This window comes from Phacochoerus africanus, chromosome 11, assembly GCF_016906955.1.
Source record: "Phacochoerus africanus isolate WHEZ1 chromosome 11, ROS_Pafr_v1, whole genome shotgun sequence".
Taxonomy (NCBI): Eukaryota; Metazoa; Chordata; class Mammalia; order Artiodactyla; family Suidae; genus Phacochoerus; species Phacochoerus africanus.
Window position 1 is genome coordinate 93,200,377 of NC_062554.1, and position 17,324 is coordinate 93,217,700.

The 17,324-nt window shown below is 39.1% G+C and overlaps 1 protein-coding gene across 1 annotated transcript in view; it reads right to left on the minus strand.

Moving 5' to 3' along the window:
- GRM3 (glutamate metabotropic receptor 3) overlaps positions 1 to 17,324 on the minus strand; it is a 113,446-nt gene that overhangs the window by 22,031 nt on the left and 74,091 nt on the right. Inside the window, exon 3 of the mRNA XM_047753765.1 lies at positions 4,302 to 5,368. Within this exon, the coding sequence (XP_047609721.1) occupies positions 4,302 to 5,368 (1,067 nt within the window). The remainder of the gene's footprint in view (positions 1 to 4,301; positions 5,369 to 17,324) is intronic.

The window sequence follows — 17,324 nt, forward strand, 5'->3', positions numbered from 1 at the left end:
TTTACTCATCTTTCCAATGGATAATGGACTCTGTTTTCCAGGTTGCTAATGAGAACACATGAGCTTATGTATGCAAAGCACCTAGCAGATGAGGTCTTGGAAGTTGATCAGGAAGAGATAGTTCCCTTTTTCCCCCTCTTACTTTTCATCACATCACTTTTTGTCCAGACAACCAACCAACCGAAAGAAAACAAGAAAAAATAAACCATCATGTGACCTCAGAGTCCTTAACAGTATTTAAATGAATTTTTCTACTTGATATAATCTGACCAAGTTGCCAGTTCTCATTAGTCTCTCTCTAGAACCACCCCCACTCCACAACCGATGTTTGAACCAAGCCTCAAGGATATACCCTAGAAGCCCTATATTCTCTTAACTACTTTTTTTTTTTGTCTTTTTGCTATTTCTTGGGCTGCTCCCTTGGCCTATGGAGGTTCCCAGGCTAGGGGTCGAATCGGAGCTGTAGCTGCCAGCCTACACCAGAGTCACAGCAACGTGGGATCCGAGCCGCATTTGCAACCTACACCACAGCTCACAGCAACGCTGAATCGTTAACCCACTGGGCAAGGGCAGGGACCGAACCCACAACCTCATGGTTCCTAGTCGGATTCGTTACCCACTGAGCCATGGCGGGAACTCCTCTCTTAACTACTTTAATTTCACTTTCCAACGAAGATATAGGGTGAAATTCTACCTCTTTAAGGAGGATTCCTGGAAAGACCAAGCTCTTATTAATCCATCTTTTTTGAAATGGTTAGGCATTTAGGAGTTCGTATTACCAATTTAATTATAAGTTATTCTGTGTTAATCTTGAATTCTTTCATGCTTGTTATTTTCTCCCCCAGCTTGGATGTAAACATTTTTGAAGACTAGACTGAGTCAGAAACCTTATTGACTGGTGTCCAAATTTCTTTAAGCTGCCTTTAGATTATTGAATACTTTCCTTGGAATGCCTCTGGTAGCTCAGTGTGTTAAGAATCTGACCAGTATCCACGAGTTTGTGGGTTGGATCCCTGGCCTCCTTCAATGGGTTAAAGATCCAGCATTGCCACAAGCTTTAGTGCAGGTTTAAGATATGGCTCAGTTCTGGCATTGCTGTAGCTGTGGTGTAGGGCCCTGGCCTGGGAACTTCCATATGCTGCAGGTGTGGCTCTAAAAAGAGAGAAAAAAAATTATTGAATACCTCCCTTTATTTATTTATTTATTTTTCCATTTCTTGGGACACTCCTATGGCATATGGAGGTTCCCAGGCTAGGGATCGAATCAGATGTGTAGCTGCCAGCCTACACCACAGCCACAGCAATGCAGGATCTGAGCCACATCTGCAACCTACACCACAGCTCACGGCAACTCTGGATCCTTAACCCACTGAGCAAGGCCAGGGATCGAACCCGCAACCTCATGGTTCCTAGTCGGATTCGTTAACCACTGAGCCATGACGGGAACTCCTATTGAATACTTTCCTAATGCTGCTGATTCTATCTGAGCCATGTGGTTTCCTGCTGGGAAATTTTAAATCTCGGTCTGAAACAAGGGTCCTGGGTTCACATACTTACAGGTCCATGCGGATTCATATGTGAAGGGAGCCAGGTATATGAATTTAGGGGTTGGTGGGTGTAGCAGACAAAAGGAGTGAGAGTGCTCTGTCCTGAGGCATAAGCTAATTGTCGTCTGTAGGAATTTGGGTCCACATGTCTTCGTTTGTTAAAAGAAGCCAAGGATCTGGATAGTTAGGTAAATTTCTCAATTTTCTAACTTTGACAAATATTTCAAAGAATTTCAGAACCATGCAGGCCACCCTGAAGATATCTGTGGGACAAGAAGAGCTTGTGATTCATTAGAGTAGTGATTTTCAATCCTGGCTGCAAATGAGAGTCACTTGGGGAGCTTTGAAAAATCCTGATGTCTAGGGCACAGACCAGGCCAATTAAATCAGGATCTCTGGGGCTGTGCCTCAGGTATCAATATTTTTTTCAAAGCTACCCCATTGAGTCACTGTGCAGTCAAATATGAAAACCTTTGTGTTGGAGGCTCTGGTCTACCTTCTCATTTCTTTTGTAAATTTAGGATTGGCATTATTTGCAAGGATAAGTGAGATGGCCGATATCTCTGGGTGATTCATTGCCCTAATTAGCCAGGACCTTAAAACACTCAAACCCACAACCTGTGCCCCATTTGCCTTATGACTTCTGCCATGTGGTGAAGGTTCTGGTATCTTCAGCTAATTTCATTTAATCATGATATTGCTATCATGTTAAAGGGGGAAAAAGTCACTTTTTTAAAGAAATAAATGCTAGCTCATTTAATAAAATTAAATTTTATTCTCAGTATTATTTTCTTCTCTATTTTTATTAGTTTTTTTTTTTTTTCTGGCAGTGCCTACAGTACCTGGGTTAGGGATCAGACCCAAGCCACAGCAAGGACCTGGGCCATTGCAGTGACAATGCCAGCTCCTTAACCCACTGAGCCACTAGGGAACTCCCTTCATTGGCTTTTTTGAGGATGAATAGCTTCAAATCATATTTCCAGGATAAAATAATTAACATTGTAAGTATTTTGCTGTCTCAGTACCCCATTCCTGTCAGCTAAGGATGTCTTTCTAAGAACTGAAAAAAAAAAACCACCCGAAAACCCTTATATATCTATAGGAGTGGATGTGTACATGGATGAAAGATAGAAATGGAGGCATTAAAATACATTAGCTGGGAGTTCCCGTCATGGCGCAGTGGTTAATGAATCCGACTAGGAACCATGAGGTTGCGGGTTCGATCCCTGCCCTTGCCCAGTGGGTTACGGATCCGGCGTTGCCATGAGCTGTGGTGTAGGTTGCAGACGCAGCTCGGATCCCGCGTTGCTGTGGCTCTGGCGTAGGCTGGCAGCTACAGCTCCGATTCGACCCCTAGCCTGGGAACCTCCATAGGCCATGGGAGCGGCCCAAGAGGTGGCAAAAAAACAAACAAACAAACCCAAAACACCAACTGTATTTATCCATTTTATTCCCTACATTTTAAAGGTACAGACTCTGCTGTGGTGCATAGAATCTGAACTTTGATTTTGCTGATTTAGTTCTGATGTTTTCTCTTTTGACAGATTTTCAAAAATTTTTTATAGGTAGTCTTAGAAAGCCTGACCATTAGCCCAACATTAATGTATATATTTTATTTTCATTGCTTCTCTTTTAATGTAGGCTATGGGTTTCAGTCATGTGGTTGTGAACAATTTAATAGACTAGACTCATTAGGCTTTGCCGGTTTCTTGAGTCTTTGCTTTGCATAGCTTTTTATTATCTTTCAGCTGCAATATTCAAGATTTTGGTAATGTAGGAATTGCTGATAAACAGAAGGTTTGGGCACTAAACCTACAGAGGCACTTTGTTTTGTAAAATCATGGTGTAACAAGGAACCATAGTACCGCTAGAAAATTTTATGATGACTTAAGAAATATAGAGAGTAAAAACCAATTGTCTTAAGAGGAAAAAATTCTTAGAGTGACTATTAGAATAAAATCAGAATTATAAACACAAGAGCAACTGATGGGTGTTTCAGCAATTTGAGAAATTAGAATGGAATGATGAAGCGTTTCTTTCAGAAGTGATGGTGATTATATTGAAGTATAAAAAATCTGAACTAAATATTGAAGACTGTATGAATAATGAATAACTTAATTAGGTTACCTGGATAAATACAGTAAAATTTTTAACTAATTCAAGGATTACATGTATGTGTCACATGTGTTTATAGGAACTAAAGTTGTAGCAAAAATATAACAAATAGTGTATTTTAACCTGTTTTAGAGAAATAATGATGCTTATTTGAAACTTGAGTGAAAAATTTTAAATCTTTAAACTGATCCAGGCTTAATGTTGCAAGTCTGCTTTAATTTACAGGCCAGTCTGTAGTAGTTGGGTTCTCTCATGTCTAATTTGAAGTATTCTCATTAGGTTCTTCACGGTTTAAGTCCTATTCTCTTGTCATTCACTTTCTAGATTTAATTAAAAGTTTTAAGGGTGTGTATGTATATTATACTTTTCTCTCACTAGATTATAAATTGGATGACCAAGCCACTTCCATTTATCTTCCTCTCTGTCTAGCGCATTGGTTTTCACATAATAGGCCCTAATTTAATGCTTTTAAAACATATTGAATTAATTTCCTTATACAATATGGCAGTGCATCATGGCATTTATAATTTAGCTAAGTAATTACTGAGATAAAATAAAAGGAGTCTATTTTAAATTGTATGTAACAAAACATTAGCAGAATACAAGAACAAGGAAAAGAAGAAACCATTCCAAGACTTACTCTGTAGTCACTTGATGTCACATAAAATATTGGGAGGAAGGCCAACCAGATGATGCATGTGGTGTACATAGTAAAACCAATGAACTTGGCTTCGTTGAAATTTTCTGGGCACTTCCGCGTTTTGAAGGCATACACAGTGCATAAGATCACCAGGACCACATCGTAGGTAAGTGAGATCAACATGCTGGAATCTTTGACATTGCATTTTAAAATGACTGTTTCCCGCTTTTCTGGAAGGGTGTATCGCCTGGTGCCTGGAGCCTCCAGGATGAGCCACACAGACACGACCACAATTTGCACCAGTATCAGACCCAGGCAGATGAAAACCTGAGAACTCGGGCTGATGAATTTGGGCCTCTGAGCGCCATTCTTGACCCCGTCAAAGATGCGGGCGATGCAGTTTGTCTTGGTCAGCAGGGCTGAGTAACAGACAGCGAAGGAGGTCCCCAGGCCTAGTCGGCGCAATGCACAGATGACTGGTGATGGCTTGGAAATGAAGAAGAATGTCATGCAATATGATAGGCCAACCCCAAACAACAAGATATAGCAGAGCTCCCGGCCCGATGCTTTGACCAAGGGTGTGTTGTTGTGCTTGATAAAAACAGTCACAACCATGCATGTGCACATAAAACCCAGGCAGGCAATGGTGACCGGACCAATGGCCCAGGCATCCTCCCACCTGATGTAGTCCTCGGGAAGGTCAAAGCAGCCAGAGAGGTCTGCATTGGGCCACTGCCCAAGGCCGCAGTCCATACAGGTAAACTCGTCAGCCAGGTATTCATAGGGCTCACAGGGGATGCAGATCCAGCAGCAGACATCCCCTGGCTGCATGTTCTTCATTTCATTGGGTGCGCAGGGGTCACTGCACTGGGAAGTGGGGATTGAGTTCCGGGACCAGTGGATAGAGTTGACATCTAGTGATAGGGTTTCTGCCCAGTGACCAACCTTCAAGTAGGAATACTTGCCACCCACATACTGGAAATTGAACACGTTGTATTGTCCCATTCCATCTCCAAAAGTGTCAAACTTGACAACGCTATCTGCACCTTTATTTGTGATGAATGGAGCTGTGACATGTAAAGTAAAAGAAGAAAAAAAAAGAACACTGTTTAGGTGTCTTAAGTGTGATCAGTTAATGACTTTATATCATACACTTGGCAAAAGTGAAATAACAAGGAACAAGGATTCCAAGACTGAGATAATTCATCAATTACCATTGAATTTGCATATTAAACGCGACTGGAGTGCTCAAGCATTCATAAATTCATTCACTTAACATTCCTGAGTGCCTCCTGTGTGCCAAGTGCCAGCGATAATCATGAGTACAATACAGTGTCTGCCTTCAAAGGAGCTGATTATGTAATGGGAACCAGTGAACGTGTAGTGATATTCTACGTGGTATATAAATATTCATTTCTTGAAATATTCCACAATAAGAATTGGACAAAACTTCATATCTTGTCCATATTATCTATTTATGCACAGAAATGAAATATTTTCATGAACACCTATAATTAGAAGGAATTTTTCTCCTTCAAAGTCAAGGAAAAAATTTTCCTTATAAATGGATGGTATGGTTCATTTAAATAGTTTAGATATTCAGAAGGGGAAAATAAAGACAACTTACCCATAATCCATAAACACACACAACCTGAGTATTCTGCGGGTATATGTAGAAGCTAAGTAACCACGCTTTAAAGTTTGTTCCTAACTAGACAGAATCTATAGACCTCAACCATGTCCCTTTCTTTTTTAAGTTGAAATATAGTTGATTTATAATGTTGTGTCTTGGGTGTACAGCAATAGTGACTCATACACACACACACATATACACACATATATACACATACACACACATATACATATATATATGATATATTCTTTGTCGATTCTTTTCCCTTATATGTTATTACAAAATATTGAGTAGAGTTCCCTGTGCTATTCGGTAGGTCCTTGTTGATTATCTATTTTATGTATGGTAGTGTGTGTATGTTAATCCCAAACTCCTCATTTATAACCCTGCCCCTTTCTTAGAGCCACTGCCTAAGAGCAGCAACTCTGAAAGTGTGTCTGGTCCCTCCCTTCCAGCTGCTGCTCATCATGTCTCCCTTTCCAACATCTGCCATTCTCATCACTGGTTTGTATGCCACCTTCTCTGGTCTACTCCGTTCCTCCTATTCCACACTGCCAATCTTTATTCTTTTCTTAGACATAGAAGAAGAATGTGGTTGATGTCTCCATGTTGCACAGACAAGCTCTATTAGTCAGTGTAGGCTTGCCTATGTTGGCAAATAGACTCCAAATTGTTTAAGGGCTCAAACATAATGGAAGTTTATTTCTCTCTCCTGCAGCAGGCCAAGGTCTTGGTCAGCGGTTATCTCTCCTCCACACATTGATTCATGAACCCAGATTCCTTCCATCCTGAAGCTATACCAATTCCTAGGACTTCCCCCCATCAGTGTCCATCCCATGGAAAGAGAAAGAATGTGAAGCAGGAGCACCCACTTCCTGAAAGTGTAAACCTGAAAGTGGCGTATGTTTTTATTCACATTCATTGATCACACATTAGTTACAGGGTCACACCCAACTTAAAGAGTGGCTAGGAAATGTGGCTTTAGCCAAAGTGCCCAGTTGCAGCCACAGATGAGAAAGTGGGATTTCAAGGATACTGCAGTCTCTTACTCTGCAGGTGTTTGCTGTCTCTTGCCTCCTCCCTGAACTTTATTCTACTTTCTCTGGGGCTCCTGTTGTTCCAGCCAGTGGGAAACATCTTAATCTTCTTGTGTTTGGTTATTTTATGGAGGAAAAGGGTCCCTCCAAGTTGCCTGGGTTCTTGGTAAAAGAAAACCTCCCATTTTACCATTTTGCTCTTGTCTATGGGGTGGATAGATGCCTCTAAAGCATCGAGTTGGGTGTTTCCAGTAACGTGTCATACCACATAAAACGTCTGCTAGAAAATGTAGTTCAGTATGCCACATTTATTCTTCACTTATTATGATTTACTTTCTTGTAATGTTCTTGTTATCTTACCTGCAGTTGACTTTCCTAAAATTCACTTAGCTTTCTGCCATTCATTTAGCTTCCCAACTCATCATGTATGTCTGTGTGTCTCTGTACTCAAGTTACAGGTTCAAGGTCATAGTGTGACAGGATGAAGTAATGGGTGTGGATATGATTTTTGCATTTAGATGGACTATGTGTGACCTTCATCTCTGTTCTAATAGTTGTATGTCCTCAGGCAAATTAACCTTTCTGACTCTGTTTCCTAATCAGCAAATTATAATATAAATACAAATTATAAATCAGTGTAAAAATACTAAATAGATCATTTTCTACTGGTTTCTAACATTTGCCAGATATTAAATGGTAAGATAATTCAACTCTGTGTTATTTGTTGTTTCTCTTGATCTCTTGCCACAGCAGTATGATTTTTTGCAACTTCTACAACTTCAGACTATGCTCTATATCTTTTAGAACAAATGAACATAGGAGTTGAAACATTATTGCTATATTTACAGGAGTAGGAATCAATATCAGAATTCTTACGTCATGTAAAACTATATTTAGCCTATGCTTAGAAAATTTTAATTAAAAATATTAGAGACTCCTTTCCCATGTCACAAATAAATAAAATGTTGTATATGCTAACATATTTTCTGTCAAGTATATGAAAATGAGTTATTCATTTTTTTTACTCTCAACTACACAATTTCCACCAATGTTCAATTGATGTTATTAGATCATCAACTGATTTGTAAAATAAATATGTTTTAAAACTTTAACTATTTCATTATTTTCACAGCTATTCTTGATTGTAAAGCTTCTTAAAAATAATATGTTTCACAGGTGATAAAACTGTTTTCTGTGTTCTGAGCTGGAGAGGGTTATTGGTAAGATTGTTGGCATGTGAGCTAATAATATAAATACTAAAGATGTAAAACATTCCTTTTACAAATCTTTTCTAGAAATCTTCTAATAGCATCCACTGAATAGTGAAAGAGACTGGGGGCTTAGTTGAGAATAACAAAATGAATAACACTCTCTATTCTTAACACTTGTAAAATGATTTAGAACAGTAAACATTTGACTTACATGTAACATTTGAAAGGAATTCCTAAAATTTTTAATGCATCTTTTCTAAGCATTAGAATAAACAAACTTAGCTTGATGTAACATAAGAATCCTGATATTGATTCCTACTGAAGAAAATTTGGTAGTAATATTTCAATTCCCATTTTTTATTGGTTGTTTGAAAATGCAGAGCATGAATACATTTTTTAAAGATCTAAAGAGGATTTTAACTCTGGCGTTTACGTAATATTGCCACTAATTTTCATGAGGCTATTTTAACAGCAGGGCACATTATAGTTAGACTTTCATCAGTTTTTTTCTCCTTCGTACCTTTTATTTTGAAAAATTTCAAGCCTACAGAAATGATGAAAGAAAGGTATAATACATGATAGCATTGGAATCACCCAGAATTTACTGATTGTTAACATTGTGTCACGTTTGCTTTATCCCCCACTCTCTTTTTCTGTTTTTTTTCCTGTTTATAGCTAAAATATTTGTTAATATTTAAAGTTTTCTATTAAAAAGTATAAAATATGAAGTTTCAGTAATGATATAGAGCAAGAGTTTATGGTCCATGGGCCAAATTCTGCTGGTTACCTATTTTGTCAGTAAAGCTTTATTGGAACACAGCCTTATTCATTCACTAACATATTATGTAAGGCTGCTTTTTTGATTGTTTTGCACTAGAGATTTTATGGCCCTAAAATATATACTATATGAGGCATCCCATTAAAAATTCACATTCCTGAAATTGAGCCAAAGAAACTCATACACAGCAGTTTGGAACACACAATTTGATATTAAAATTAAATACTTACATACCTATGACCTAGAAATCACATTCTTACATGTGTATCCCTAGAGAAATTCTACACATATGTACCAGGAACATGTAGATGAATATTAGTAGTACCATTTATAAGTAAAAACCCCCAAAACTGGGGTCAACTCCAGTTTCTAAAAGCAACCAAAAATTATTTTGTGGGAGTTCCCGTTGTGGCTCAACAGTAATGAACCGACTAGTATCTATGAGGACGTGGGTTCTATCCCTGGCCTTGCTCAATGGATTAAGGATCTGGTGTTGCTGTGAGCTGTGGTGTAGGTTGCAGCTGTGGATTGGATCCTGCATTGCTGTGGCTGTGGCAGTAGTCTGGCAACTGCAGCTCCAATTCGACCCCTGGCCTGGGAACTTCCCTATGCCATGGGTGCAGCTCTAAAAAGACAAAAAAAATTATTTTGTGTGTTATTAACAATATTATACTGTTGTGAGATTAATAATAGCTGTAGGAAAGAACAAAAGTATTTTAGAGACAATAAAGTGTGAAAAAACAATATGATTCCACTTTTATAAAGTTCTAAGATAAACAAAACTAAACGTTTGGGGATATATACAGTGATAAACTTTTATGATTTGTTTTTTATTTTTTGCTCTTTTAGGGCAACACCTGCATCCTATGGACGTTCCCAGGCTAGGGGTCAACTCAGAGCTACAGCTGCCGCCTACACCACAGCCACAGCAATATGGGATCTGAGCTGTGTCCAAAACCTACACCACAGCTCATGGAAACACCAGATCCTTAACCTACTGAATGAAGTCAGGAATTGAACCTGCATCCTCATGGATACCAGTCAGATTCATTACCTGCTGAGCCACTACAGGAACTTCCAGAAGTGATAAAGTTTTTAAAAACAAATGAATGATAATGACAAATGTCAGGGTAGCCTGTATGGGATGGGCTGTGGTATGCACAGGAATAGGATAGGGAAAAGCACAGAGATAGATAAGAACTTGATATAGCCCATTCTTGTTTGGATAGAGTGTTTTTCATGGACTTTTATTTTATTGTTGTGCTTCATAAATTGAATTAAATATAATCTTTGTATAATTTAATATTTGATTATAAAATATTTAAAATTTAACATTTGAGGTTATACTATTCCAAATGCAGGAAAGATGTAGTGGTTAATCTTGTCATTCTAAGGGACTAATGCTGCAAGGTTTATTTCTCCTGACTATCACATTTGGGGACTGGGAATATAGTTATGATGAACTGCTTCTGTTGATATAATGAATTGCTAAGAGATCTGCTAAGATATGTTTGAAAATAGTTGATACAAATTAGAATCAGAAAGAAAACAGTCCACTTAAATGGTATCAAGAACAATAAAGAAAACTCCTCAGGATAAATTTAACAAAATAAGTGAAAAACCTCTATGAACACTAATGAAAGACACAATGCTAGAATAAATAATAAGACACCATGCTCTTGGTTGGTATTTGATTCTTTTTTGGTTGATTTTAATCATAATAATGATGATAATAGTAATAATATATAAATTTTGGTAAAAATGCTAACTTAAAAAAATTAAAAAAGTTAAATAATTCATCAAGAATAAACAGGAGGAGGAGTTCCTATTGTGGATCAGTGGTTATGAACCCAATCAGTATCCATGAGGATGCAGATTCAATTCCTGGCACTGCTCAGTGGGTTAAGGATTTGGCGTTCCTGTGAGCTATGGTGTAGGCTGCAGACATGGGTTTGATCTGATGTTGTGGCATAGGCTGGCAGCTATAAGACCCTAGCTTGGAACTTCCATATGCTGCAGATGCAGCACCCCCCCCCCAAAAAAAGAGAGTAAACAGGAGGAGTTCTCTGGTGGCTTAGCAGTTAAAGATTCATTGTTGTCACTGCTGTGGCTCAGGTTCAGTCCCTGGCCCAGGAACTTCTGCATGCCATGGGTACAGCCAAAAAAATAAACAGGAAAAAAAAGAGCAATGAGAAAACACTAGCATTATCAGATATTAATACCTATTATAATGTTATGTTCATTAGAACAGTGTGACGCTGACTCATGAATAAATGGAAAAAAACCAGTGGGGGTTGTATGAGATATCCATAAAAAAATCCATACATGAAGTTATGGAATACTATGTACAGCTATCAAAATGAAGTATTCTACACTGCACATGTTTTGGAGCTATAGGAAAAAATCTGAAAAGTCACATGGTTATCTGTAGAACAAAGTATAATAATTTAACATTTAATATGCTGTCTTTTGTGTAAATAGGGAAAATAGAGGAATCTATTCTTTTTTTTTTTTCTCATATACATAAAGGATCTCTGGAAGGATGCCCAAAGGCGGTGGTTACCAATGGCAAGAGACAGGAAGTAAAGTGATGCATGGCAAAGATGGGAAGGAAATTTTTACTGAATTCTTTTATAATTTTTTTTCGTTAGGAAGTGTATGATTGTCTTAAGTATTCAAAATATAATAAAAAAATACATTAATCAAAGATCACCATACATTCGAGTGAAATTCCAACCTGACTGAGGAAGACCGAAACAACCAGAAAAAGAAACTTGGAGTGAATAGAGACTGCAGGGGACAAAAGACAAAGCTTTAAAACAGTGAGCCGAGAGAGAGATAAGAAAAGACGCTGCCTCTGTGAGATAGGTATGGTCTAGTCCTGAAAGGGGACATTCAGAGAAAAGAATACACTTTTGGAAAGGAAAGTAGAAATAGAAATTCATTGTAATAATTGAAAGTTAAATTTGAGAGAACTCTTAAAGTGTGACAATAATGCTGAGAAGGAAAGTAGAAAATAAAACAAATTTGAGAATATTCTGTGGAATTTCAACATTCAATCAAAAGATGTTTTAGAAAGAAAGAGAAAATAGAGGATGTTATCAGAAGAATTAAATTGAATAATTGAAAGGACCTGGCCTGGGAAACAGTGACAAAAGATTATTGCTCTTAGAAGCTTGTCACAGTCACATAAAAATTAGGTACATGTGTTATTTTGATAAAAATATAAAGTGTAAATAATAATTGAGTCAGGTCAGACAGAACAGCTTGCAAAGTAAATAAATTAGGAAAATGATACTGCTGACAGTATTATCAAAAGTGCTTGGTAAGTGGGTGGTGAACAAACCAATAGTCCTTTGATAAAGTTTTGTTTTTTAATATATATTTTCCTCTTACTAAACCTGTCTTGTTAAGTATGTAGCAAAGTCAGGTCTATTGTCTAAACTATTTGAATCCCAAAAACATATTAAAGTACTTCAAATGAATACATTGCAAATTTTAAGCAAAAATCCATTGTCAGCAGAAGTATGCCCTGACCTGGTTTGGGATAAATGGTACTGCGTCTGGACCAGAAAGAAAAAGAACCAAAGAGGAACGTAGAAGCAAAAGGTAAGCCACGTCTGTCAAATATCCCACAAGGGACAACAATCCTGTGCCTAAATGCTTAATCCAAACAAGACTGACCTAGGGAGTGAGGAGGCACGTAGAAAAAACAAGCTATTTCTCAGGTGCTGCTGGAGCAACTTCAAGTGACAGAACAGCGTGAAGCCCTCAGGTATTGATCCTGTCACCTTCCTGATGCACTTAGAGTTGCCTCTAAGTCAAATGACTCACCAGGAAATAGTTCAACCCCCGTGAACCAGAAGCATGGTTCTCTGGAGGTGAGTGTACAGTCCTGTAGAGGGAGGAAGCCCTGGGGAGTTTCCTATTTCTCAAGTTGAAGCTCCCCAAGGGAGCAAGCATCATTCAAAATGGAAAAATAAATCACTTCACCTTTGTTGTAACAGCATAAAAAACCCAATCTAAGCAGAGGGGAAGAGAACGAGAAAGATGGCAGAGTTTTTTTGTTTTTGTTTTTGTTTGTTTTTGTTTTTCCTTTTTCCCCAAAGACTTAACACCTTATCCAAAATCCCCTTCACTGCCTCAAAACCAGGTCCCCATTTTTCAGCAGGATGATGATCTGGCCTCGAGTCAGGAGAAGGCCTCCTTAGTTTAGCTCATTATCCAATTAGTTCTGACTCCAGATTCAGATGGATTTATTTGAGAAATTTAGTACCAAGGTGACCGGCCCTCCTAAGCACCCACTGCATAGAGACGAGGCACGTCTATGCCTTACAAGTATCACAGGGTCAATGACAGGAGAAAATTAAATCAATCCTTTATTTTTTTCCCTCTCAGACAGAAGTCCAATTCAAAGACAATAATGTGGCTCTTAACAGGCTCTCAGTAATGGGCTTATAACTGCTATTGCCTGGGTTCACATCCATAAATGCTAATGAAGATTACAAAAGCTACCAGCTGCAACATGGCTCTGATTTTACAACCAGGCCATTACTAAAATTTGGGAACTAATTTGATGGATTGGGATAAAGACAGAGATGAGAAGACAGAAAATGGCATTTCCCTTGAAAGACCTCATTAGAGGTCAAGAGGTGAAGAAATCAAAATCCTTTGGCTGAGGCAACAGAAGCTTTCACAAACATCATGCAGCAGGAAGATAGCAAAGAATAAAAATGAATCCTTGGTTATCTGTAATTAATTTACCCACCGATTAGGAACACGATTGCTGAAGCATTTCCACAGTTATTTATCAACGATCGAGCCGAACTGCTGGGGCAAAGTGCCATCTAGAAGTCCAAGGTGCTGCCTCACTCAGAAAATATGCTTAGTTAGTACCTCAGGTGCACAAAGAAAGTGCCTGTTCTAGAAAAGCTATTGAAAGAATGTTGCTTTTTTTTAGGGTGTTAGGACTTTTGAAAAGACCCCTCTTCAAAGTTAGCATAGCTAATGCTTCTAAGGCTACATGGTGTACTTTGCTGGTTTCCCTACCTAGATTCTGTATGTTATGGCTGAAATTTTCAGCACTCCAGGACGCTCTGAAAGGAACAATCTACTCCTAGACTAAGAATGAAGAATGTGGAGGCAAGGCACAGAGAAATAGCAGTGAGTGGAAATTAGTGAGATGCTAGTTTCCTTCAACCCTGATTCAGGGAGCAGGCTCAGGGCCTGCCTTTACTTAATTTACTGGTTTTTAGCCGGAAGGCTCAAAGTGCCTGCCGAATCTTTGGTAAGCGACCCTCTTTGATGTGAGCTAATGTAACTACACATCTCTTTCGACTCTCCTCCAAATCCTAATCTCCATTGCATAATCTACTGCTTTTCTTGCATGCCCTATGATGAGATTTTTAAAAAACTTTGGTTTTTTCAGAGCTGTACCTGCAGCATATGGAGGTTCCTAGGCTAGAGGTTGAATTGGAGCTTTACCACAGCAATGTGGGATCTGAGCCGCATCTTCAGCCTACACCACAGCTCTCAGCAACACCAGATCCTTAGCCGGCTGAGTGAAGCCAGGGATTGAACCTGCCTTCTCATGGATACTAGTCGGGTTCATTATTGCTAAGCCATGAAGGGAACTCTGAGATTTTTTAAAACTTTCAATTGAATAGAATTATATATATGTTCAGAAAAAGGGTAAAAATAAGAAAATTATCACAAAGTGAGCACACTCATGTAACATGATGGATGATGAAATCCATGTCCCGGTCTCTATCTACCAATCCTTCTTCCCAAAGGCAACCACCATCATGCCTTTTAGTACTGTGAACAAGCGTTGCCTGATACTAAACTTTATATGAATGTAGAAGTCTTAAAATATGGATTATTTTGCTTCTGACTACTTTTGGTCACACGTCTGGTGAGATTCATTCAAGTAGTGGTAGGAAGCTATAGTTGGTTTACTTTTTCTGATGCACAGTATTTAATTGCATGGATGTGCCACCATTTATTTAGTCATGCTTCTCTTGATGGACATGTCTTTTAAGTCTCCAGCTTATTTGAATAATACAGTATTTTTAGCTGGGTTCTCCCAGAAGCAAACCCCAAGATCAGATTTGAGTTCAAGTCGTTGATATAGGAGTTTTTAGTGGAATGGAAAAATAAGATATAGACAAGAATGTGTCTAACCCAGAGCACAAGGATGAGCTCCAGTGGGCCTTATTCTCACAGAATTCCCTTGGGAGGCAGCATAGGATGGGAGTTGGGATATAATACCACAGCCAGGTACTAGCTTGGATGGGACAACTCTTGTTTGTTACTGGTCGGTGGCTGCTCCAGGGGCAGTAGCTTCAGGCACTTTCAGCCTGCTCTGTATACAGGCAGAGCATGGCCCTGTGGCCAGAGAAAGCTCCTATTAGGAAGCCCTTGACAGGGGTGAGAAGAGCGAGTGCCAAGGGAGGTTGGGGGAGGCACTGAGAGCAGGTCCCACAGACTGCCATGACCATTCCAATACACGTGTGCGTTTCTGATGTGTGTGCATGTGTGTACTGGTGTACCCATGTGCGTACGTGCATACAGTTGTGAAACTGCCATGTGTTTGAGCTCCAGATGCTTTACTTCCTTAATATTGTTGCTTCTGACACTTAGCAGTTCTGGTGGAAATGTAGTGATATCTGAAGCATTGTGCCATCAGGCTACCAGCTCTTCCTCTGTGCTGCCATAGCATGCCACACATTGACCTTTAGGAAAATTAAGTACATCTTGGAAAAGTATCCACTGTGTGTCCACATCTTCACTAGATCCTAAGCCTCTCTAGGCTAAGGATGATGCCTCATTCATCTTTGTACTCTCATCATCTAAGGCAGTCCTGGGCATGTAGTGGGTGGTTATTGATGGTTTCCTAAACTGATGAATAGACTTATTAGACTGAACAGCATCATCTCAGGAACGTAAGACACATGTCAGTGAATGAGCCATACCAGAGTCCAATTAAATAGCAATCTTAAGAAATGGGCCTGCTTTTGCATTTTGGTAGTTTACTGTATCATTATGCAGCCAAGGTTAAAAACCAGTAGTTTTCAGTCAGGGGTGATTTTTTTACCTCTCCCCTCCCTCCCTGCCCCCCAGAATATTTGGCAATGTCTGGAGACGTTTTTGTCATTATAGACTCAGGGTGGGGGCTTCTGCTGGCATCTAGTGGGTAGAGGCTTAGGGTGCTGCTAACCAATCCACAACACACAGAACTCACCCTTGCAACAATCGTCCAGCCTCAAATGTTAATAGTGCCAAGACTGAGAAACCCTGCTCTAGGGTAATACATATTTGGATTTTTAGAACTATTTTAATAATCTTAAACCTCTTTAAAACAGCCTTGCCAGACAAATTCTTTATTGGTGTTATAATATCAAGGTTATAATATTAGAGTCTTTCTTTCTTCCTGCAGTTATTTCCTGCTTACACAGTCCTTTCAACATTCTCCTTCAAAGTCCTTCCCTTTTCACACTGGTCACCAGTTTTACTGAACCCTGTCCCCATCTTCCTCTGACCTCAACCACAGACCCCATTTCATATAGACCTCTGACTTTCCTTTTATCCCTTTTGAAAAACCAGCCCACTTAGCTGGGTGTTTCCCTGCTGTCAATCACCTCCCTTGTAGGAAAGCAGCAATCTCCTGTGTTGAAGGGGCGGGTGTCGCAGACTCTTTTAGAGCAGACCTATAGCAAGAAGAGCTGGTGGTGGTGGTGTTGGAGAGGGGATGGGGGAGCAGGAGGTGAGGGTCTCTGTGAGAATTTTCTCCTTACTTACCATGAAGTTGCTGGCATAAACCTAAGCACCCAAGAACACTTTGCAGTCCTCACCAAAGTTTTCAGTTTTGTGAAAAGAAATGGTGGATTCTGAGGACAAAGTTAATCTGCCCTCATGTTTTAAAATGTGACTGTATCACATAGTAGAGCATAGATTAAAGAAATGCTTCCCCCCAAACAAAGTTGGATAGAAGTACATGTCCATGACTTTTTAAAAAAAAGACAGTAGGTATCCCTTTCCATGGTCCTGCCCTTAAATCACGTCGCCTGCTGTGCTGTAGTTCTGAATGCTGCAGGGGAGTGAAATCTGAGATGGACAGAGGGTGAAAGTGGCTGAAAAAATCCCTTTCAGAGAGGTGATTAGAAGTCAGCAGTGCCAACTTTTAAAAAATTCGTTTGATTAAATACTAGCAGAGCTAATATTCTGAAGAACATAATACTTGATAAAATGAGCCCTCCATTTTTAAGCAAATGATATCCTACTTCATAAAAAACCCGAACAGCAGAAATTGTATTCAGCTTTCGAGGATGAATTTCCAAAGATAAGCATGGCAGTTTAGCATGC